Source organism: Taudactylus pleione, unplaced genomic scaffold (assembly GCF_031769625.1).
Source record: "Taudactylus pleione unplaced genomic scaffold, aTauple2 ptg000946l, whole genome shotgun sequence".
Taxonomy (NCBI): domain Eukaryota; kingdom Metazoa; phylum Chordata; class Amphibia; order Anura; family Myobatrachidae; genus Taudactylus; species Taudactylus pleione.
Window position 1 is genome coordinate 2865353 of NW_028285347.1, and position 25366 is coordinate 2890718.

Sequence of the window (25366 nt, forward strand, 5' to 3'; positions counted from 1 at the left end):
ACTAGGGAGAGGGTTAGGTACTAGGGGGAGGTTTATGGTTAGGCACTAGGGGGAGGGTTAGGTTTAGGGTTAGGCATTAGGGAGAGGGTTAGGTACTAGGGGGAGGTTTATGGTTAGGCACTAGGGGGAGAGTTAGGCTGCGAGAGGGGAGGGTTAGGGCTAAATGACTTACCAGCAGGTGTTGGTACTTTAACCATCGGGATTCTGACCGCCTGCATTCTTTGCGCTGGGATTGCGTAGCCAACCCATCTAAGAACCATTTCTAAATGTTAAAATTTCAATCATGCATACAATACTTGGAAACAGGTTTGTACCATAGATTTAGTAAATAGTTGGTAAAACGATAACATGAGATATTTGGAGAATCCTCCATGGGGCTTGCTTTCTAGACATGGACATGCATGCAGTCCCACAATTCTGATAAATGGGGACAAAATAATGAACGAAGCAGATCCCAAAAAAATAATTAATACATTATTTATTTTTATCTGTATACTTTATTTTAATGTTGTCAGTTTTTATAGGTATAATCACTTTAAAGACTATACTGGTGTTCCCCAACTCCAGGACTCATAACAGCACATGTTTTACAGATATCCTCCTCATTATCACAACAGAAATAATTAGCTCCACCTGTGGATCTTTTAAAGTATGTGTTAGCCAGCAATGAATATATCTGTTTAACAACTAGGACATAGGTTCTCAAACTCGGTCCTCAGGGCCCCTAACAGTACATGTTTTCCAGGTCTACTCACACAATCACAAGGGAAATAATTACCTCCACCTGTGGATGTTTTAAAATGTGTCAGTGAGTAATGAATACACTTTTGCACCTGCTGGGTGACCTGGGAAACGTGTCAGTGAGCAATGAGTACACCTGTGCACCTGCTGGGTGACCTGGGAAACGTGTCAGTGAGTAATGAGTACACCTGTGCACCTGCTGGGTGACCTGGGAAACGTGTCAGTGAGTAATGAATACACCTGTGCACCTGCTGGGTGACCTGGGAAATGTGTCAGTGAGTAATGAATACACCTGTGCACCTGCTGGGTGACCTGGGAAATGTGTCAGTGAGTAATGAATACACCTGTGCTCCTGCTGGGTGACCTGGAGAATGTGTCAGTGAGTAATGAATACACCTGTGCACCTGCTGGGTGACCTGGGAAATGTGTCAGTGAGTAATGAATACACCTGTGCACCTGCTGGGTGACCTGGGAAATGTGTCAGTGAGTAATGACTACACCTGTGCACCTGCTGGGTGACCTGGGAAATGTGTCAGTGAGTAATGAATACACCTGTACACCTGCTGGGTGACCTGGAGAATGTGTCAGTGAGTAATGAATACACCTGTGCTCCTGCTGGGTGACCTGGAGAATGTGTCAGTGAGTAATGAATACACCTGTGCACCTGCTGGGTGACCTGGGAAATGTGTCAGTGAGTAATGAATACACCTGTGCACCTGCTGGGTGACCTGGGAAATGTGTCAGTGAGTAATGAATACACCTGTGCACCTGCTGGGTGACCTGGGAAATGTGTCAGTGAGTAATGACTACACCTGTGCACCTGCTGGGTGACCTGGGAAATGTGTCAGTGAGTAATGAATACACCTGTACACCTGCTGGGTGACCTGGAGAATGTGTCAGTGAGTAATGAATACACCTGTGCTCCTGCTGGGTGACCTGGAGAATGTGTCAGTGAGTAATGAATACACCTGTGCACCTGCTGGGTGACCTGGGAAATGTGTCAGTGAGTAATGAATACACCTGTGCACCTGCTGGGTGACCTGGGAAATGTGTCAGTGAGTAATGACTACACCTGTGCACCTGCTGGGTGACCTGGAGAATGTGTCAGTGAGTAATGAATACACCTGTGCACCTGCTGGGTGACCTGGGAAATGTGTCAGTGAGTAATGACTACACCTGTGCACCTGCTGGGTGACCTGGGAAATGTGTCAGTGAGTAATGAATACACCTGTGCACCTGCTGGGTGACCTGGGAAATGTGTCAGTGAGTAATGAATACACCTGTGCACCTGCTGGGTGACCTGGGAAATGTGTCAGTGAGTAATGAGTACACCTGTGCACCTGCTGGGTGACCTGGAGAATGTGTCAGTGAGTAATGAATACACCTGTGCACCTGCTGGGTGACCTGGGAAATGTGTCAGTGAGTAATGACTACACCTGTGCACCTGCTGGGTGACCTGGGAAATGTGTCAGTGAGTAATGAATACACCTGTGCACCTGCTGGGTGACCTGGGAAATGTGTCAGTGAGTAATGACTACACCTGTGCACCTGCTGGGTGACCTGGAGAATGTGTCAGTGAGTAATGAATACACCTGTGCACCTGCTGGGTGACCTGGGAAATGTGTCAGTGAGTAATGACTACACCTGTGCACCTGCTGGGTGACCTGGGAAATGTGTCAGTGAGTAATGAATACACCTGTGCACCTGCTGGGTGACCTGGGAAATGTGTCAGTGAGTAATGAATACACCTGTACACCTGCTGGGTGACCTGGAGAATGTGTCAGTGAGTAATGAATACACCTGTGCACCTGCTGGGTGACCTGGGAAATGTGTCAGTGAGTAATGACTACACCTGTGCACCTGCTGGGTGACCTGGGAAATGTGTCAGTGAGTAATGATTACACCTGTGCACCTGCTGAGTGACCTGGGAAATGTGTCAGTGAGTAATGACTACACCTGTGCACCTGCTGGGTGACCTGGGAAATGTGTCAGTGAGTAATGATTACACCTGTGCACCTGCTGGGTGACCTGGGAAATGTGTCAGTGAGTAATGAATACACCTGTGCACCTGCTGGGTGACCTGGGAAATGTGTCAGTGAGTAATGAATACACCTGTGCACCTGCTGGGTGACCTGGAGAATGTGTCAGTGAGTAATGAATACACCTGTGCACCTGCTGGGTGACCTGGGAAATGTGTCAGTGAGTAATGACTACACCTGTGCACCTGCTGGGTGACCTGGGAAATGTGTCAGTGAGTAATGATTACACCTGTGCACCTGCTGGGTGACCTGGGAAATGTGTCAGTGAGTAATGAATACACCTGTGCACCTGCTGGGTGACCTGGAGAATGTGTCAGTGAGTAATGAATACACCTGTGCACCTGCTGGGTGACCTGGGAAATGTGTCAGTGAGTAATGACTACACCTGTGCACCTGCTGGGTGACCTGCAAAACGTGACCTGTGTGGGGTTCTGAGGACCGCGTTTGAGAACCACTCCACTAGGAGATCTGGAAAGCATGCACTGTTAGGGGTTTATGAGGACTGGTGTTGGGAAACACTGGACTAGACAAGTGCACAATTTGTTTTACAAATAATGAAACTTTAGTTAATTCTAAGTCTGGTCCAGTGAATTTAATAACTTTTTTTGGGAACCAATAATATTTTATAAAATCTAAGAAAAAAACCATACTGCAATACATACTGACATCAGAACAATGTAAACATGGGGGAAAAAACACTTTTCAATAGGACAGACGCAATGGCAATATTTACGCAGATGGAGCGATTATTAGCCATTGCGCACGTGTATACGCTGCACTGCGCGTGCGGCGCGATTACCTTGTGATTACCTACGCACAGAGGATACACTCGCAAAGTGAGTGACAGGTAGTCAGCATATGGGGGTGGTAACGGGGGCATGGTCAGAAAACCGCAGGCATGTGTGTCCGTTTGAACATCGTTTCATGGGCGTGCATAAATTAGCCATTGTGATTACATTCTCTGCGTGTCAGGAGAGCTGCAGTGTTTGTGGCTGGTCAGACGTGCCGCAAGGGCAAGATGGCAGCTCGATGTGCGAAGATGTTACCGATATTTATGCAGGTAAGCAATATAGTACGCATATGAGAAGGCAGCAGTGGGCGTCCCTATGCACGGGTGATCTTTGGAACCATTAGCATAATTTCGCAGTTGAGCTGCGTATAAAATCGCTGTGATCAGGCCCTTAGTACAAGCCCACAAATATATCTTGTGTGCCTCTCTATGCTTATAATAGGACACACTTTGTACCTTTCCATTGTACCTGTATGAGGAAACGCAGCCCTACTGTAGGCACAGTTTAAAAAAATCAATGCAAAAGACAAATAACTGGGCGCTAATTTAAGAAATAGATTAAATAATACTACCATAGTAACTTAGGTATATATTCAGCTGCAAACTCCAATAGTAAATGAGTGTGCACCACAAAACTGTACCTAAAAATCTGTACCAATTGGAACTGTGCTATAGTTTACACTAATTTGTGTGTTGCATCAGAAAATATAAAAATATATATAGGCCAATACATGTTCTAGAAATGAACCATAAATTTAATCTGATCTGATTTATTTTTTATGTGTATTCTAAAATATGACATATAGAAGACACATAAAAACATATAATACCATATAAATCTAAAAATACAACAATAATCCAACAAGTAATACAATGGAGCAAAGTGACGTGTTTCACCCCTACCACTGTGGGCTTTATCATAAAGTGTCAGATATACTACACTGTATTACTTGTTGGCTCCTATTGACGGACACCACACTGGGACTGTTTTCCACTTGTTCATAAATGCTGCTCAGCTCTGCGAGCGTGCCGCTACTAACAAGCAAGCAGGGGACGACCACTAGGTACAGGCACTGCTCACTACATACAGGGCCTGATTCAGAGCCGGACGCTCTAACCAGAGCTCTCGCTCTGAATCAGGGCCCTCCTCCCTAAAAATGGAGCGGCCTCCTCCCTAAAAATGCGAGCGTCCATGATGATGGTCGCGATGGTCAAGACCCTGTGGTAGGGTCTCGGTGACCGCAAGCCCTGGAGTGATTTTGGCTCTATCAGAGCCCAAATCACTCCCACTGACATCACTAGTGATGTCAGTGGGGCCGACCCCAGATGTTCCCATGGGAACTCCTCCGTTCCCATGGGAACTCCTCCGTCTGGCAGCCACGCCCCTGGCACGCCCACCAAAGGGGGCTTGCTGTCAGTCACCATCGACAGCATGCCCCCTTTGGTGCGAGACCCGGAGCGACAGCTTGGCTGTCGCTATGCGGGTCTCGCGCATGCGCACGACGGAGCTCCCTCCGTCGTGCGCATGCGCATTAGGGCACCATCGACCCGCACTTACAAACTGGTGACCACCCGCTGGTAGGATTGCACGGGGGCCGGTTCATCGCTACTGACGGAGTATCTCCTGGTAACTGGTTCTTGAGTGTAAGTTCAGCACTTCATCTACACTCTTTATGTACATCTGATCGGGACCTTATATTTATTTTTTCTTGTGTGCGTGTACTATATGTCATATTGTAAATCGAATTAAATTTATGGTTCATCAACATGTCTTAGAAGTTATATATATGTCTATGAATCTTTATTTATATCTTCTGCCACATCACACAAATTAGTGCAAATTATAGCACAATTCCACTTGGTACAGATTATTTGTTACAGTTCGAACAATGTAATATAAAAGATTCTAAAACAAAAAAAGTAATAAATACAGGCTTATCTCTCTCTCATGATCAATTTAGACAGGCTAAAATATGAAGTACGTAATAAGAAAAAAGGAAAAATTGCATGAATAAAGATGTTCATATGTTGGGCTTTGAAAATAAGTTTAATTTATCCCATAATGTGCAGTTTGAGGTCTGGTCTTATACCAGAACTCTGGGCACAGATTAAGGGGTAAATTTACTAAGGTGACAGTTTATAGAAGTGGAGATGTTGCCCATAGCAACCAATCAGCCTCTACTTAACATTTAACTAGCACCTTCTAGAAGATAATAGCTAGAATCTGATTTTTGTAATTTGTAAATTATCCTTGTTATCTAGTGCATTGGGCAAATAGAGGAGGGGAAGGGAAGTGTATTCTGTATTTTACGCAGAACTATTGTCCTTATAGTGAAGATAAATGAGAACTTAATACTGAACTCCTGAGTGTATATATAGTGCGGGTTTTTAGGAGTGGAGTTGTTGCCCATAGCAACCAGATTCTAGCTATTTTCTACTAGAAGGTGCTAGATAAATGATGAGTAAAATCTGATTAGTTGCTACGGGCAACAACTTCACTTATAAAAATCTGCACTTTAGTAAATATACCACTTTGGTTTCACCACTGCAAGTGTGTGGACCAAATTTCAGAAACATCCATTGCAAAGAAGAGGTCAATGTGTAATAAACTGCACGTCCGTGTATAAAGCATGGGTCCTCTTATGTTCATTACAATCTGAGTTATTACTGAAGCACTCATCACATTCGGAACACTCGTATCGCTTCTCCCCTGTGTGAAGTCGCTGATGAGTGGTAAGATTCGTTTTCCGCCTAAAACATTTCCCACACTCCGCACATGGAAATGGTTTCTCTCCCGTGTGCATTCTCTGGTGTGAGACCAAGGTTGATTTCATGGTAAAACATTTCCCGCACACAGAGCATGAAAATGGCTTCTCTCCTGTGTGAATCCTCTGATGCAAAACCAAATAGGATTTTATTCCAAACGACTTCCCACATTCCAAGCATGCGAATTCCTTCTCTCCTGTGTGAATTTTCTGATGTTTGATGAGGTTCGCCTTCTGCGCAAAACATTTCCCGCACTCGGAGCACAAAAATGGCTTCTCTCCGGTGTGTACCTTCTGATGTTTGAGGAGATGGGCCTTCCCGACAAAGCTTTTCCTGCACTCGGAACACGAATATGGCTTTTCACCAGTGTGACTTCTTTCATGTAAAACTAGGCTACTTTTCTCCGTAAAACACTTCCCACACGCGGGACATGGAAACGGCTTTTCCCCTGTGTGAATCTTCTTATGTTTGAGAAGATTTGCTTTGCTAACGAAACTTTTCTCGCATTCGGGACACGAATAGGGTTTCTCGCCGGCATGAATTCTCTTGTGGTAGAGGAGACTTGCTTTAGTAAGAAAGCATTTTCCGCATTCGGAACACGAGAACTGTTTTTCTCCTGTGTGAATTTTCTGATGTACGAGAACGCTCGCTTTACGGACAAAGCATTTCCCGCAGTCGGGGCAGGGAAATGGCTTCTCGCCTGTGTGACTCCTCTGGTGCACGATAAAGTCCGTCTTCAATCGAAAACGCTTGCCGCATTCAGGGCAGGAAAATGGTTTCTCTCCTGTGTGAATTTTCTGGTGTATATCCAAATTCGATTTTTGCCTGAAACTTATTCCGCATTTAGGACACGTGTGCGGTTTCTCTTCGGTGTGAACCTTCCTATGTTTGTAAAGGTATTGTTTCCGTGTAAAACATTTGCCACATTCGGCACATGAAAATAGTTTCTCGTCCGCGTGGACGCGCTCATGTGCGAGAAGATGAGCGTTGCTGGTAAGACATTTCCCGCATTCGGAACATATAAACTGTCTCTCTTCCGTGTGCATGTCTTGTTGCGCCTCAAGTTCAGACGATGTATCTGTACTGAAGAGTTCTGAGTGGACGTTTGAAGTATTGCTATCAGCAGATATACACCGAGTTCCACTACCGTTATCTTCAAGGGCTGGAGAACGAGGGAAATAAGACAGTCAATAAGGTCCCAAATGACAGGTTAAATACATGAACATGTTTCCTGTGGTCTACTTCTGGGCATAACAAAGTAATACTGGACAATAGAAGACCCCGGCATGTGAATTATTGCTGTCATTGATGAGAGTCAACACAATTTTTTATTTCAAAAAGACCTGATGCTGACACCTGATGATAGTTAAAAAAAAAACAATAAAAACCTTCAGGCAACAAGCGGCTTTTGAGATACTATACTATGTAGTAGATTGGACACCCCTACGAAGGTGAAATGCATACCATTGCACATGAGTTCCAAATGGCCACTAAAGTGGTGGTTTCAACAAAAACACTTCGTAGGGAGGCCCATATCTTGCAGTTCTATGGAAACAACAAAAGTTTTCATCAGGACGACAATGCCACCTGTCATGTTCCCAGGACGATGCTGGACTGGTATACAGAACATGTGGTAACTCGGATGGACTGGCCAGCTCAGAGTCCAGATCGTAACCCCATTGCGAACCTCTGGGATGAATTGGAGCAATGGGTGCATTCTAGGTCGACTGGCAAAACATACCGCCTGCTGTTGTCCAGGAACTTGTGGACAGTTTGCCAAGAAGGGTGTCTGCAGTAATCACTGCACGTGGTGGACCTGCAAAGTACTGACGTCAATAAAATCTTGTTGGTCCATTTGCGGTCAGTGTCCAATCACTTTTGTCTACACAGTGTACAAGTACCAATAAATGATGTGTCGTGTTTGGATATTTAATGTTGTTGTAGATTCGCAAGAGGCTACAGCAGTGGTTCTCAACCTCAACTCTGAAGTTTTCCCAACAGGTCAAATTTTGAGGATTTCTGTCTGTGGAAGCAGGTGGGATAGTTACTGACCCAGCAAAATAGATTAACTCACCTGTGCATGATTAAAGAAATCCACAAAACATGACCTGTTGGTGGTACTTGTGGACTGGAGCTGAGATCCCCTGGGCTACAGAGCTCCGTCACGCTGAATAATGGGACTAAAATGTAGATGTGAAATCAAAGTGTAGGGAGGGTCCTGCTCACCAGTGAGCTCACAATAAAAGAGAGGAACCATGCTCAGGGAAGAGAGAGGAGGGAGGTGAGACAGCTCCAGGTGCTCCTTCATCCTCATTGCCTAATACAGGATGACGGCTGGGAGATTATGGAAATCATTTCTGTATTTCGTGATTAATACTCACCTGTGCTTATTTCTGTAGGGATTTCCTCCTCCTTAATGTTTATGTCTGTGTCCTCTTCTTCCATAGCTGCTTGGTCAAAATCAACGACTACAATATCCAGATTTTCTTCCTAAATAACACACACGCAATAACATCATCAGTCATTTTTTATATGGTCTTGCAAGCTCTTAACTGATTGGTAAATAGGATTTTACTTATGTGACAAGAGCAGTGTTCCAGATGCTACTTATACCCCTTTCAGACAAATGTCAAAAACCCGGATTTTTTCCTGTGTACGCGCCTTGGTCTTGCCTATGTCTGAACAAAAACTACCTGGGTCGCCAACCCTGCAATCCACCAGGGTTTTTCCCGGGATCTTGCAACCCGGGTCAGTGCCCCAGCTTACGTTTGAAAGGCTAAACTGGGTCTTGATGACCCGAATCATGCCTAAAAAGACTTGATTGGCGGGCATAGTAACGTTTGGAGATTACATCATCTCTGAGCGTCCACTGTTAGACAGAAGACAGAGTCACTGGAAGACCCGGGTCCAGTGTGAAGGGTGACGACCCAGGAATATCCCGGGACCATCACCCAGGCGTGAAATGGGGTAAGTACTGAAACCCTAGCTTTAACCCGTGTTCAGTGTCCAGGGTTCTGAATCGGATTAAAGCCAGGGTTTATGTCTGAAAGGAGTATAATAGAGATTTGCTTGTTCTATGTGTGTGTCTGTTACTATAATTATACAGGTCTTCATTCAGTTATATAGGGTTTCTTCTTATTTATCTGCGAATAGCACAGAGGCAGATAGCGGTAGAAAGGGAGCCGGCAAGAGCAAAACACTGTACCATGAAGAAGAGGAGCCACCATCATAAAGGAGCAATAAGACTGGAAAATATGGAAGCCTTGATGCAGGAAAGAGGTTCCTCATGAAAGAGCTTATCATTGTACCCTTGCTCACCAGATAAAGACCGGCAAGAGGCAACAGGATAAATGCCCGCCGAGAGTCAAGCTAGGGATCAAGGTGGTCACCCCTCATCTTGGGTTTCCCTCTCGTGCCGGTGGAGGTCAGCCAGAGCAGGTAAAGTCAGAGTGGGGCACCTAATCGTGCCCACTAGTCACCTATGAAAGTGGGCATAAAGCCCAAAGTCTCTTTGACTGCAAGTGAGGGCATTAGGGCCTGATCTCCCCAAGCTCTTCTGAGCTACCAAAGTATTTGGCATAAGGCCCTGGCATCTTATAGGGCACTAAGTCCAGAGACTCGATTAAGCCTCAGGCCTTCTGCATTGCTGCATAATGGTAATTAAGCCCTCAAATATTTCACAAAAATGGGCACACATTTGTGGGCATAAGGCTCAGGCTCATCCAGGATCTCCATCAGCCCGCACTGGCCTTGAGGCACCACAGTGAAGGTAGGGCTCATTATTCCCCGCTGTGATATATAGTGTGAGTATAGTGTAATAGGCACTAGGTCTACTACACCAAAGAGGCATCTAGTCCTGGGCCTGTTATTAGGTTGACTCTCATTTGCTGTGCACTAGGCACTAAACTCAGCACTCCCAATAGCCGCCAGTGTGGTGAATTAAAAGCCTGTCACCCATGGACTGTGCCCTACCCGATTGTCCAACAGAACCCAGTGAATTTGGGACAAAAGTGGTGGTCGGAGGGTAGTGCCCATATAACTAAGGACATATAGCTCTGATTATGCCAAAACTAATATTAAACCAGGGGTAATCTCTCAGGCATACTGCAAAAAGGTACCCACTGCACAAGTAACTGTGCAGTGGGTGGGGCCTGCTAATGTAAATTAGGTCATAGCCCCACCCCTTGCTGCTCGATGATGAAATATGCTTTCCCCTCCTCCCTGTACTTGTCCCAGGAGCTACAGTAACAGTATCTGGGCTGTTGGTCTGAAATGGGGGGGGGGTGAAGAAACAAAGCACTACCCAGGTAAGTGTTTCAGCTCATGGTCACATAACATTGCAGCCCCTCTCCTTGCTAAATAGGTGGAGTGTGGATTTATTTTTAAGATTTTAGGACAACTTATTGCCTAAACTTTTTAATGATTAATGAAAAATTAACAGGTGACTGACTAAGATAGTTTCAGTGCTGCAATCAGTATCTGTTTGTTTCTAATTTTGAATACTTTATATTACTGTAAGTTGCAGGTACTGATGTGATATGTGCGGTTCTTGTAGTTCACCCCTCAGCGCTGCATCCTTCTAGAGTCCGGAGATTTCCCTCTGTCTTTCTATAGTGCTGAGTATATAACACTAGTTCAGAGCACACTGTGATGTGAGGGAATCGGTATGATTTATAGCCGGACACACGATCGGCGGTTGTAATCCCGACACCAGCATCCCGGCAGCAGTGGAAATCCTGATCGTCCTCAGGCAAGTATTAGCTAACCTAATTCTACCCCCAAACCCGCACTTATGGGTGCCTAACCCTAACCTCCCCCCAGTACCTAACACTAATCCCCCCTCTAAGTGCTAAACCTAACCCCCCCTTCCCCGCTGCCTATACCTAAGTTCCCCGGGGGGGTGCCTAACCCTAACCTCGCCCCGGGGATGCCTAACCCTCCCCCCCCACGCGGCTATTCGCGCTTAGCGCCCGGCGTCCCTTCGATCGGGATGCTGGGCTTAGGTCTCCCGGCGTATGTCTAATGACAGGCGTATTGACGCCTGTCTTCAGACCCTTGCCGGGATATGACAATCGGGAAGCGGGCTGCCGGGATTAGGTCCGCCGGCTTCCCGACTGCATACCGATGTGAGTAGCAGCTGAGGAACGCAATAATCCCTATGCAGCAGCCTTGCTAGCTCCATGAGAGCAGTGCAAACCTCTCTACCCACCTGGGAAAGGGCTTTATAAAGCAACAGGCCCTGATGTTAGGACCCAGACAGTTATCTCAACCAATGTTCTTTTAGTCACTATGGAAACCCAGGTCAGTTCAGTTCACCCATTGCATCTTGTGGATTTAAATCCCCTTCAATAAACCTGTGGACTCCAAACAACCTGCCTGAAAAGGTCTAAAGGGGCAATTCAATTAGCGGTTCGGCCGCAACATGTCGTGGCCAATGCTTTTTCCTCGCTAGATGTGAAGCAGCAAGGTTAAACTTACCGTAATAGACGGATTGTGCGCAGCTGAACATTGCGCGATGTTCATCGTCACATCACCCCTAACTGAATCAGTCCCCGATCTACCAGAACACCCTTTTGACTTGTCACAATTACAACACTGAGTTTTAGTTCCTTATTGGTGTGTGAAAATAAAGTCAAGTACTTCACCAGGAACTGCTCAGTGCTAACACATTCTGTCATCGAGTGTTCAAGAACACTTTAAACAACGATGCATGCTGAGTGATGTAGTGTCTCTACCATTCCACGGTAGCAGTTTGAAAGCAGTGTAACCACCCACTTACTACGTTTAAGCCACCTATTCCTATTAATAACAGATTCTATTAGAATGGTCATCGGGAGCTTGATCACCAGGCACAGCTAGACAAGTCATCACTAGGTCACCTACTACAGGTTTAGAGATGCCACCGATATCTGGGGATGAAACTGTTAACTGATGCCGAATACAGTAGCCACAAAGCAGGAGACAGATAAACAAACGTTCAAAAGGAGAACAAAGACCTTCATGCCTAAGACTTACGGAGTCTGATTTGAAACCCATTTAACACCGCCATGAAACAAAACTCAGGTTATTGCCGTGTCAACCTGGGTTGCGGCTCAGTGTAAAAGGCTCCTAGGAAAAAATCCCAGGTCGACTGACGCAGCATTTCTTCTTGGTTCTCGAGCAGGGTTTTATGAGGGTAAGACCTGGCTCAGTGGAGACTAGTATCCCGGGTCATCCGACCTGAGTCCCGTTCACAGCATAGGGAGAGCTGCAATTCCTGGCGCTTGGAGATGTAATCTCCGAGTGTAGGTAGAGGTAAGCCCTGGCAATATCCCGGGATTTTGGTGTAAAAGAGATATGAGTCGCATGCATAGTGGCTGTATCCTAAGTGCAAGAGAGGCACTTCCCCGACCCAACCGCGCAGGTAACTGAATCTCCCCATAAATTTATAGATATAGGAAAATGTTCTTAAAAATGTTTTTTTTTTTTTTTTTTTAATATGCTGTCTATTCGGAATAATATATGTAAAGAAAATATATAGAATATTCTACAAAACAAAGTTACATTTTATATCGCCGTTGACTAACCCACGTCCACTTCCCTCATCAGCATAACAGGCGGTAGCAGGGCCGTAGCTAGGGTAGTGCGGCCGGTGCCATCGCACAGGGCACCACAGGGCAGGGGGAGCTGTTTGGGCCTGTCTAATTTATGTTTATTATCATTCTCACTTGTAGCTTCCTCTTATTTCATCCCCAGCATCTCCTGGCCTCTCCTATCTCTTCCCTGGCCCTTCCCCATGAAGCCATGGCCCTTTTTTGGGTGCTTTATGTCCCTTTGAAAAATGAGGGGGGCGCCAATGCTCTTTCTGCCACAGGGCACCAAAAAGTCTAGTTACGGCTCTGGGTGGTAGTATTGGAAAAAAATAGGAATTTAATGTTATGCAAAGTGGAGTACAAACAAGGATGATGCTAAGGACAAGATCAGGCCACATTTCTATTCTGCTCTTTTATAGAACATCACCCAAAGTTCAGTATATCCGACGTCATTCATTCCTTCTTTGCTATGAATATACCTTCTCTTGGATGAGGGGCTGGAGACGGTCTTACCATCACATGCCGGGCACCTCGGGGTAGGTCACAAGTAGATACCAGTGGCTCAATATGAAAATGAATATAGAAAGCAGTAGTATGGTTTACTACTGTCATTCTCCTTCTCAGCTACCCTCTAACAAGAGGACATCCTCTCCCAGACTAAGGAAAAACAACATGGCACAGACATGGGAGATACATTTCTCCATGTGCTGCAGATACCTTAACGTATGTGTCCGGTTTAAACTCTTCCTCTGTGGAAACCTGTGAATTCTGAGGACTGGGACATCTCTCCGGTGTATCTCTGTGACTGGACCCGTCTGTAGGAAGCACACACTGTGACTAAACAGGTCTACTTGAGAAAATAGTGGCACTATACAACGCATAAAAAAACATTATGTTCAATAAAATGTAAAGACAAGGAGTCACACACTACTGGAATACGGACACACCTATAAACTCAAAGATACATAGGTCTCTTAGGGGGAGATCTATCAAACGTTCTAAAGAGTGGAGTAGTAGACAAGTGGAGAAGTTACCCATAGCAACCAACTTCTACTTAGCATTTATCAAGAATATTCTAAAAAATGATAGGCAGAAGCTGAATGGTTGCCATGGACAACATATACATACAAACCGCCAGGATACTGAACGCATACCATTATATATATATATATATATATGTATATATATATATATATATATATATATATATATATGTATATATATATATATATATATATATATACACACACAATACATACATATACACACACATACATACATAACTCACCTGTGCTTTCATCTTCAAGAATTTCCTCCTCCTTATGCTGCTGTTCACCTTCTGCAAACGTTGCCTCTGTGATCTTGCCATCACTCAAGTTTTCATCCTAAGTGTCATACAATAGAATAAAGAGGTCTGATTCATTAAATGATTATACCTAAACATGCATTTAGGTACTAACAATTGAATCTACCTGGTAATCCTGTGGGACATGGTCATCATCTGCTGTAGGATCCTGTGTAGGAACAGGACTGGGACATCTTTCTGGTGTAATGCTGTTACTGGGTCCATCTGTAGGAGACATTCGAAGCTTAATACATTATTTATAAAGCACTGATTAAAAATGTGCATATTAGTGAACTCTGCAGATCAGAGGTCGCATTGCCACGTCTATAGGAGTCATAGGCGCCTATCAACACGTGGGGGCAAACGATACAATATGAACAGCGCTATAATGAATAAAAGGTGATGAATTGTTAAATTAACATGCTACTGAGGAAGCTGTGGGTCCTACCACAGCGAAACGCGTTTAGCCCCCATACCTTCATCCATTACAGCACTTGGAGCCTTTGTGGATCTTCTTCCGGACCAGCACCATTCATCTGCTTTACAGCCCAGATCCTGCAATATCAGCACACCAGTGCAGCAATATCTGCACATCTTTCAGGCTGCGGACCAGTCAACCAAGTCTGGTAAGTAACCATAAGCTGGATACTATTCCGGACCCATAAATATATATATATATATATATATATATATATAAGATGCTCATTCTCATCTATTTTCCAGCCTAATCCTACACCCTAGCATGCCAATGCAACACCTTTTGCACACCATCTCAGGCTGCGGATATGTGTACCATCATTGGTAATACACCATTAGCTGGACATTAACCCGGACCCACATACATAGGCCAATGACTTTCATTCTTATCCATTGGATTATAACTGTTTCATGAGACTCTCATTGTGTTTATTTTGTATTATTTTATTTTTAGGATCCCGAAATGACATCCTATATGTGTTTTTTATCCAATTTGCACATCATTGAATATCTGCTTACATTAATAAATTGTTCTTTCTTTTAATCAAGCCATATAGAGTCGTCACTGTCCAATGCTAAACATATTTATGTTTATAGTATCTGCTGTTTATGTGTATCATATTTTAATGCAGGAGTACTAATGACTTTATGTTAATTTAACAACTCATCACCTTTTAGTCATTATAGCGCTGTTCATATTGTATTGTTCGTTTTTTTACCATGTTCTATTGATAAACAGTTGACACCGCTATTGAACCAGCTGCTTAACGGACAGCGCCCTACTGAAATCCTTCTCCCACCTTCCCAATTTTATCTACTCTTTGTAAAAGGATTCATGCGTATTCCTACGCATGAGACTGAGATATATCAGTAAGTAAGTGAGAGCCCCCAAAAAATGAAGAGCAACCACAGGCACAGATATACGATTGTACTCCTGGTCAGTAAAACCCTTTTATCTGTGATTTTTTTATTTCCATCATTATTTAAGAGACATATCGGGCTTATTGTAACAGCAAAAAGAAAACGTAATATTTTGATGGTGTAAAATTGTATTGAGAGAAAGTAATTTACCGAGTGAAATATGAGGTTGATGATTCTCTATCATGATGTCCTTGTACAGATCCTCATGTCCCTCTATATACTCCCACTCCTCCATGGAGAGATAGACAGTGACATCCTGACACCTTATAGGAACCTGACACACACAATGATAGAGTCATCATCCAGACACAGCCCCTGGTGTTACTGTATAATGTCCCATTCCCAGCAGTCACCTCTGCAGTCATCACCCAGACACATCCCCTGGTGTTACTGTATAATGTCCCTTTCCCAGCAGTCACCTCTCCAGTCATCACCCAGACACATCCCCTGGTGTTACTGTATAATGTCCCATTCCCAGCAGTCACCTCGGCAGTCATCACCCAGACACATCCCCTGGTGTTACTGTATAATGTCCCTTTCCCAGCAGTCACCTCTCCAGTCATCACCCAGACACATCCCCTGGTGTTACTGTATAATGTCCCATTCCCAGCAGTCACCTCTGCAGTCATCACCCAGACACATCCCCTGGTGTTACTGTATAATGTCCCTTTCCCAGCAGTCACCTCTCCAGTCATCACCCAGACACATCCCCTGGTGTTACTGTATAATGTCCCATTCCCAGCAGTCACCTCTCCAGTCATCACCCAGACACAGCCCCTGGTGTTACTGTATAATGTCCCATTCCCAGCAGTCACCTCTCCAGTCATCACCCAGACACAGCCCCTGGTGTTACTGTATAATGTCCCATTCCCAGCAGTCACCTCTCCAGTCACCACCCAGACACAGCCCCTGGTGTTACTGTATAATGTCCCATTCCCAGCAGTCACCTCTCCAGTCACCACCCAGACACATCCCCTGGTGTTACTGTATAATGTCCCTTTGCCAGCAGTCACCTCTCCAGTCATCACCCAGACACATCCCCTGGTGTTACTGTATAATATCCCATTCCCAGCAGTCACCTCTCCAGTCATCACCCAGACACATCCCCTGGTGTTACTGTATAATTTCCCATTCCCAGCAGTCACCTCTCCAGTCATCACCCAGACACAGCCCCTGGTGTTACTGTATAATGTCCCATTCCCAGCAGTCACCTCTCCAGTCATCACCCAGACACATCCCCTGGTGTTACTGTACAATGTCCCATTCCCAGCAGTCAACTCTCCAGTCATCACCCAGACACATCCCCTGGTGTTACTGTATAATGCCCCATTCCCAGCAGTCACCTCTCCAGTCATCACCCAGACACACCCCCGGTGTTACTGTATAATGTCCCATTCCCAGCAGTCACCTCTCCAGTCACCACCCAGGCACATCCCCTGGTGTTACTGTATAATGGGCCTGATTCAGACCCACTCGCGAGCGGCTGTCCGCTCGCAAGTGGGTCGATGTTCTGGACTGAGCATGCGCACGACGGAGGGAGCTCCGTCGTGCGCATGCGCCAGACACGACGAGCGAAGGAAAGTCCTTCGCTCGTTGTGTCCGATCAAAGGGGGCGTGCTGTCAATGTTGATTGACAGCACGCCCCCTTTGGTAGGCGTGCTGGGGGCGTGCCTCCCTGACGGGGGCGTTCCCACGGGAACGCCTCCCGTCAGAAGCCGGCCCACTGACATCACTAGTGATGTCAGTGGGAGTGACTTTGGCTCTGATAGAGCCAAAATCACTCCGGAGCTTGCGGTTGAAAACCTCAACCGCAGGATCCGACTCACAAATTCGATGGTCTCGACCATCGCGGCCATCAAAATGCACGCTCGTATAGCCTGTGGGTGGTGACCCACAGCTATACGAGCGTCCAGAAGGACGCTCCATTTTCATGGAGGCCGGCCCTCATTCAGAGCGTGCGCTCTGCTCAGAGCGTACGGCTCTGAATGAGGGCCAATGTCCCATGCCCAGCAGTCACCTCTCCAGTCATCACCCAGACACATCCCCTGGTGTTACTGTATAATGTCCCATTCCCAGCAGTCACCTCTCCAGTCATCACCCAGACACATCCCCTGGTGTTACTGTATAATGTCCCATTCCCAGCAGTCACCTCTCCAGTCATCACCCAGACACAGCCCCTGGTGTTACTGTATAATGTCCCATTCCCAGCAGTCACCTCTCCAGTCAGCAGCTGAATGATCTTGTTGGTGAGTTCCAGGATCTTCTGGTCATTGTCTCTCTCATGTATCAGTGAGTGAGGTGGAGGCACCGTGATGGGGCTCTGGGTCCTGCTCCATACTCCTAACACATGGGGATGGCTGCTGGGGGTCACACATCCACTATACTTCTCCTGCACCACTGTGTATTTCTACATAAAGAAGGAAGAAGGTCTTATTGATAACAGTCAAGTCACTTGTACACAATAAAACATATTAAGAGATATCTATCTATCTTTAGAATATACAATAAATAATTTTTGGCATCAGATAAGAAGATATACAGAATTTTATTTTTATAAACTATGTTCCATTTACTCCTGAGTGGGCGATATTAGGGGTTTTCGATCCAGACCAGCGTATGACCTTAGATAGTAAGAAATTACTGTTGATTATGAGCGCGGCAGGTAGGAAAACCATACTGCAGGGTTGGTTGGATAGCTCACCCCCCCAATGGTCCCTATTCATGACAAAATTGTATTTTATTTTTAAAATGGATTGGGTAGAGACTTTGACACAAAAAGAAAAAAAGGTGGAACGTTTCTTTTCACTATGGGAAATATACATAGACACACTCCCAGTTACTATAAGGAAACAAATACACCCCAGTTTGAGGAATACCACATGGTATCTCACAAGACTGGCGGTAGGTGATCCTCCTATTAATATCATTTAGAAAGATTTGGTTTGCTCTCTCTCCGGCTCAATAAATTTGTAATGGTTTATCAAAATAGAAATATAAATGTAAAGGACAAAATTGAAGACTTGTTTATAAATGTGAAAGTTGTACTTCACAAAATGATCAATGTGATTTTATGTTGGATGTTGTAATACATATTGTCTCAATAAAAATTTATTGAAAAAAAAAAAAAAAAAGAATATACAAGAAATATCTTTTTCACCCTGACGTGGTGGATGGGCTCACAAGTTTGGCCAACAAAGAACCTCCATTATACTCCATGTTATTTGCAGAGTTTATTATAACTGTTTTAGTACTTAAGAGTGCGCATCTTCTTTTTCCTGCATGGCACTGCAAGTCTATGGGCGGTATACAGTTAGCCCCGAACATTCTACGGATGCTCATGGATTCCCCGGGGCTATCCAATTAGCCCCGGAGTCTGGCCCAACGCTGACACTTGTCAGAGATTTTTTTTTCGGGGCCTGATGTGTCCTGAAAAATTATCCCTGAAAAGTGCAATTTTTTCACCAGCACAATTGCGAAAACACATAGGTCCGTAATCTTATCAAGGATTTTATGTGTTTTCGGGTGAATTATCCTATTTGCTCACCCGAAACAAAGAGGATAAAATGAAAAAAAAACAAAAACGGGGATTCTAGGGAAAAATCCCCATTTTTTTGCCCCTGAAGAAAAAAAATAAGGGCTAATTGGATACCGCCCTAAGCATGGCAGCACCTCTGATGTTTAAAATTAGGGTGTGATGTCCAGCCTTTCCCTTTTTTCCCTGTATTTTTGAATATAATGAACACTTGAAGGTAGAGACTCCTTCTGCTTGGTACCAGCACCTCTCCTTCTGCCCTTAGGTGTTTTTAATCAGCACAGGTTCCTGCATTGCTGTCTACATATTAGGGGTCACGTTTATGGTAAGACCTTGATAAATTAACATAATATGTTAGTATTAGTAATATTAGGGACCCATACGATGGGGAGCACCTTGATGAGCTCACGTTTGGCCAAATATGTGCTAAGAACCTTAATTGTACTTCATGCTATTTGCAGAGTTTATTATATAGATTGACTATCTGTGTTCCTAGTGATTAGAGGGGATGATTTTGAGTTGGAGGGATCTCTGGGCCTGATTCAGAGCCGGACGCTCTCACCAGAGCGCTCGCTCTGAATCAGGGCCGGGCTACCTAAAATTGGAGCGGTCTCTTGGACGCTCGCATAGCTGTGGGTTACCACCCACAGCTTATGCGAGAGTCCATGATGATGGTCGCGATGGTCAAGACCATCGCGACCATCGGGCTTGCGACGAGACCCTGCGGTAGGGTCTCGTTGCTGCAAGCCCTGGAGTGATTTTGGCTCTATCAGAGCCCAAATCACTCCCACTGACATCACTAGTGATGTCAGTGGAGCCGGACCAAGACGGTAGGCGTTCCCATGGGAACGCCTCCGTCTGGCAGCCATGCCCCCGGCACGCCCACCAAAGGGGGCGTGCTGTCACTCACCATCGACAGCACGCCCCCTTTGGTGCGAGACCCCGAGCGACGGCTTCCCTGTCGCTCGCCGGGTCTCGCTCATGCACACGACGTAGCAGCCTCCGTCTTGCGCATGCGCATTTGGGTACCATCGACCCGCTTGCGAGCGTCCTGCGCTCGCGAGCGGGTCTGAATGAGACCCTCTATTCATAGACACACAACAACACTAGAATACATAATAAGAGGTATCTATTTAAACGCGACTGACCAGGTCCATCAAGCTCTCGTTTCTGTGCACCAGGCTGCCATGTTTGGAGTAAGGTGTTTCTTTAACTAAACCAGCAAAAAGTGGCTGGCAGCTTGCCAGACTTGCATAGCGCAAATGCACTGTTTGAACTGATGCCCAGTTGGCAGCAAAAGGAGCAGAAATGATTCAAAAGAAAAGTGCATCTGCTCTCACGCAGCGAGCCCAGAGCCTGATTCAGACCCGCTTGCTAGACTGCATTCGCTCGTAGCTGCCGTTGTTTCGCAGTGCGCGTGCGCAAACTAGTCAATGCAATTGGGAAGCGTTCGCTCGCTGGGCATAGCCAGCTCGCTAGAATGAGTGACAAGACAAGCTGTTTATGGGAGGTGACAGGGGATGGTAGATGAAAACAGAGTTGTGGTGGTGCGAACGCAGGCGTGCCTGAGCGTCTTAACGCCATTTCTGAGGCGTGTATAATTATTACCAAGCGTCATAGTACACGTCACTTGGTTGAATTTCACAATGAAGCACTCGTAGTGCTTGCGGTAGGGTATGGTCAACCACAAGTGCTGCGATCGCTTTCGATGGTACTCGATGATATCGATGGTTGCATACACTTCCTGGAGATGACGTGCATAAGTGGGCGTCTTGAGACAGACTAGTGGGCATCTACATCTACCCTGCGATCACACGCCAAGACATAGTGGGCTGTGCAATTGCGGGATTTGCACACTTTGGCTGCGTGCGAACGTATCTAGTGAGCAGGTCTGAATCGAGCCCCCAGTTTATTATCTTAGAAGACATGACCTTACTGTATTTGGCCTGTGTGAGAACGCCCTCTTCCCACCCCCATTACTTCTCTTTGGTCGTAAGGTCAGATGCAATCAAGATGCAAAATGCATGAAAGACTGCATGAGCGAACACTACGCAAACCGGCAAGTGGAAGATCAGATCTATTCTGCACAATTTTACCTTCATGGTTCATTTCTGGGCAGCAAGGTTAGTGTAATGGTTAGCATTACTGCCTCACAGCACTGAGGTCTTGGGCTCGATTCCCATCAAGAACCTAGCTGTGTGGCGTTTGCATGTTCTCTCTGTCTTTGCGTTGGTTTCCCCCGGGTACTCCGGTTTCCTCCCACACTCCAAAAACATACTGGTAGGTTAACTGGATTGTGGCAAAAAAATTAACCCTAGTATGACGCTGTGTAATACGGAATATTGAATTTAAGTTCTACTGGGGCAGGGACTGATGTGAATGACCAAATATTCTCCTTAAAGTGCTGCGCAATAGGTGTGCACTATATAAATAACTTGTAATAAATAATAAATAGGTGAAAATGTGGTTGTGTTGTCGTGTGTAAGAAAATAGTGATGTCACTGTGACGCTCCCAGAAGCCCTCACCTTTCCAGTCAGCAGATAGATGATCTCCAGGGTGAGATGTAATATCCTCTCAGTCATGTGACTCCTGTCCCTGTCCATCCTGAGGACCCTGAGAATGGGCTCTGGTGTTGGAGGGAGGAGCTGACCTTGAGGTGACTTGTTGCAGACAAATATAATGCATTGAGAAGGGGGTGAAATATAATAACTAAGGTATGGTAATTGTAGTAGAAGCAACGAAGAGTCCTGGGGAAATAGGGCTGACACCTAGGAACAGGAACAGTACATTACTGTAGATGGGTGACTAAGGGCAATTTTACTGTATACAGATAATCTTCGTTCTAGCACAACCCGTGCAGTTCCTCTTTCCTGCCTGGGGCGTCGCTCTCTGCTCTGGTGCTTCTAGCACCCTCAGCTGATGCAACAAACTGCTGAGCTACAGACCAGAGAGTGCTAGAAGCACCAGAGCAGATAGTGATACCCCAGGCAGGAAAGAGGAACTGCACGGGTTGTGACAGGTGCTGGGTGCTAGAATAAAAACGATACAGATGTACAAGTCTTGCATATCAAATTAATCAGCGCAGTCATCCGATTGCGATTAAGACGTCGGACGCTCAGCTGATTATTGCATTCAGCGTCCTCTTACTATCTCCAACCTGATCAGCTATAGAGACTTTTTTCTTACAGGCCAGTGCGCTGCCTTCTCCTACCAACAGAACCACTGATTGGCCATTATTTGCAGTTGTTGTCTTGACTTTCATCCTCTGTCTCTTCGCTGTTAGTCAGTGACTTACCTCAGTGGCAAAAATCCAAGATAAGTATATATAGGGGGGTATTCAATTAGGGAGCGAAAAGTCAGTGCAGGACTTTTCACTCCACATCGGAGCTTTTCTGGAGATAAAGTATCGGGTGCGTGCTCGCATTATTTAATTTAATTTATGTATTTAATTTAAAAGTTGCAAAAACGGGACCCGGCGAATTTGGATCTCTAAAAAAAAAACACGGGAACTTTTGGGAAATGTGCTTGGGACCCCCCTAAAGAGGTCCGGACATGGGGGATCACTATGGGTACCCCCATTTTTACCTGCTGAAGGAAGTCGGGGTTTGTAATAACCACGGCAGGTGCAAATTTGCGGCTATGAAGAAGTGAAGAATAGCACTTAGATTTTTTTTTTTTTTTAAATAGCTATTGCTATCAAATTTGGGATACTAGAAAATGGGGGTAAGCATTTTTTTAAGACCCAAAAGTGATTTTTAAAATTTCTGCAAAAATGCACCTTCTGCTACTCCAGCAATGTAGAAAACACCTGCTGCATACTTGGGAAGCCCTCTGAATTTTTGGCTATTTTAGAAGCGTGCTCCATATTTTTTTTTTACCCCCAAAATAAAAGTGTTTTTTTTTTTGGGTGTCCCGATTTTTTTAAACTTTTTTTTTACATTTCCAGGGGTGCAGGCTATTTTTTTTTAAGCCTGCACCCCTAAACCCCAATTCTGCACTTTTTTCGCCACCTATTTCAGTAGTGAAAAGTTATCCCTGTTTTTTTTCCAAAGTCTTATCAAACCTGCAAAAAGTTTTTGAAATTGAATACGGGGATAATTGAAATAGGCGAAAATGACGTCATTTCGCTCCAAATTGAATATGGCCCATAAAGAAATAAAGTCAGCAGAAGGCGACTCCAAGACAGATACTATGGGGTAAATTTACTAAGATGGGAGTTCTATTTAAGAAGTGATGCTGCCAGCTAAAATCACTAGACTAGTTAAACAATGGATGTTACTACCTCTGTCTCTTTTGGGACGTATATAGCGGTAATAAAAAGCGTACTTTTCCCGAAATTAACATACCCACTCCAAATGCTTCCCATTTTCCTTTCCCCATCTGATACCAAGATCTGTACAAACATATTTCAGTCTTTTCTTTGGAAAAACAAAAAAACCTAGAATTGCCAGAGCTAGATTAATTTTACCAAAAGCTAAGGGAGGATTGGGGTTGCCAGATATAAAGACTTTCTGCCAGGCAGCATCATTTCGTTATATATCAGATTGGTGTTTGGGACTTGCTCATTTCACAAACCCACAAATAGAAAACGCTTTATTTTATCCTTACTCTATAGTAGCGACTCTACATATGCCACGCTCAAAAATACCAGCTGGCATTTTGCATAATTTTTTATTTAAAGATACTTACAAAGCATGGATAGCTATTCATAAGAAATTGAAATCTGACCCTACATTTACTAACTACCTTACAATATGGGGCAATCCTGTCTTCCCACTCTCGCTAACTATTTCCCATTATACCACATGGAAACAGAAGGGTATAGCGAAAATTAGAGATGTATTCGATCCGGGGGGACGATTTTATTCATTCTTAGAGCTTCACGAAAAATACAATATTTCACATTCGCAATTTTTTCTTTATCTACAGGTCAGACATTTTGTTTTTAGTAATTACCTTCTGGTGCCAAATCTTTACCTATGTCAGATTGTACATTACGCGCTCTATTTACACTCTGTTCATCCATTAAATTCAAACTACGTTTCATATATAATGATTTATTTACTTCTACCAGTTTATGGACCGGAGTATGGAAAGCTTGGTTGACGGATTTCCCCGGACTTTGACTCTTCTGATGTTATACTGTCCACAATGCCGCGCATTATGAGTTCTCTTGTTTCTTCTAAATTACAAGAGGTACATTTTAAATTTATGAACAGAGCTTATATATCACAGGCACAGAGACTCTATTTTTCATATACGTCTCTGACAATTGCCCAAAATGTCATGCCTCTTCTGCAACATTTATACATAATGTGTGGCAATGCTCTAAGGTCAAAAAGTTTTGGCGTAAGCTTCATAATTTTATTGTGGATGTGACTAAACTTAATTTACCTTTTTCTTGGGCTCCATTTTTACTAGTAGACTTTACATTCTGGATTCAGACATCCTTGCCTAAAGAATATATCCCTTTTTTGTCTCTACTGATTACAATAGCTAGAAAGGCTATATTGCAAAACTGGCTACCTCCGAACCCACTATCGATTAGTATGGTGAGAACTGAACTACTTTCTATCCTATATTTTGAGAGAAGGAGGGCTTTAATTGATATAGAAAAAGGGATTGCATCTTTTCATAAGAAATGGGAGTTATATTTGGACTATCTCCCTCCGGAAAATGTGACATATATAATGAAAATATTTGAAAACACTTTGTGGTCATTGATGCGAAATCTTACATAGATAAGTGTATTGTATTATGATATTCAAGCTCTGGTTTTTTTTTTACACTTGTGAAAGAGTACTGCATTATACCAATCAAAGAGCAACTTTATTTTGTTTTCCCCCTTATTCTTTTACTCTATTTTATTTTGTTGATATATATATATAATTAAAAAGATGGTATTGGATCTATATTTTCAAAAAATTGTACTGTTTGTTACGGTTTTATCATAATTTTTGAATATATTTTATTGTATTCTCTGTTTTGTATTTTCAAACTTGAGATTGACTGTATTATTTTTGTATGTTCTGTACATAATTAACTTCTGTTTTATTTGTTCTTACAATACTAATAAAAATTGTTTTTCAAAAAAAAAGAAGTGATGCTGCCAGTAGCAACCAATCAGATTCTACTTCTCATTTATCTAGCACCTTCTAGAAGATAATACCTGGAATCTGATT

The 25366-nt window shown here is 44.3% G+C and overlaps 1 protein-coding gene across 1 annotated transcript; it reads right to left on the minus strand.

Moving 5' to 3' along the window:
• Positions 1–6067: 6067 nt before the first annotated feature.
• LOC148473267 (uncharacterized) lies at positions 6068–21787 on the minus strand. Its single transcript, XM_088459857.1, has 8 exons — positions 21710–21787; positions 17867–18058; positions 15802–15925; positions 14381–14478; positions 14197–14293; positions 13626–13723; positions 8718–8826; positions 6068–7498 (listed from the first exon to the last, which is right to left on the minus strand). The coding sequence occupies exons 1-8, from the start codon at positions 21785–21787 to the stop codon at positions 6165–6167; spliced, it is 2130 nt and encodes a 709-aa protein (XP_088315983.1). The 3' UTR covers positions 6068–6164.
• Positions 21788–25366: the final 3579 nt, after the last annotated feature.

Coding starts and splice junctions, on each gene's coding strand:
- LOC148473267 (XM_088459857.1), bottom strand. CDS start 21,787: ATGGACAGGGACAGGAGTCACATGACTGAGAGGATATTACATCTCACC. Junction 14,479..15,801: donor TCAACCTCATATTTCACTCG/GTAAATTACTTT, acceptor TGTCTCCTACAG/ATGGACCCAGTAACAGCATT. Junction 13,724..14,196: donor TCTTGAAGATGAAAGCACAG/GTGAGTTATGTA, acceptor TGCTTCCTACAG/ACGGGTCCAGTCACAGAGAT.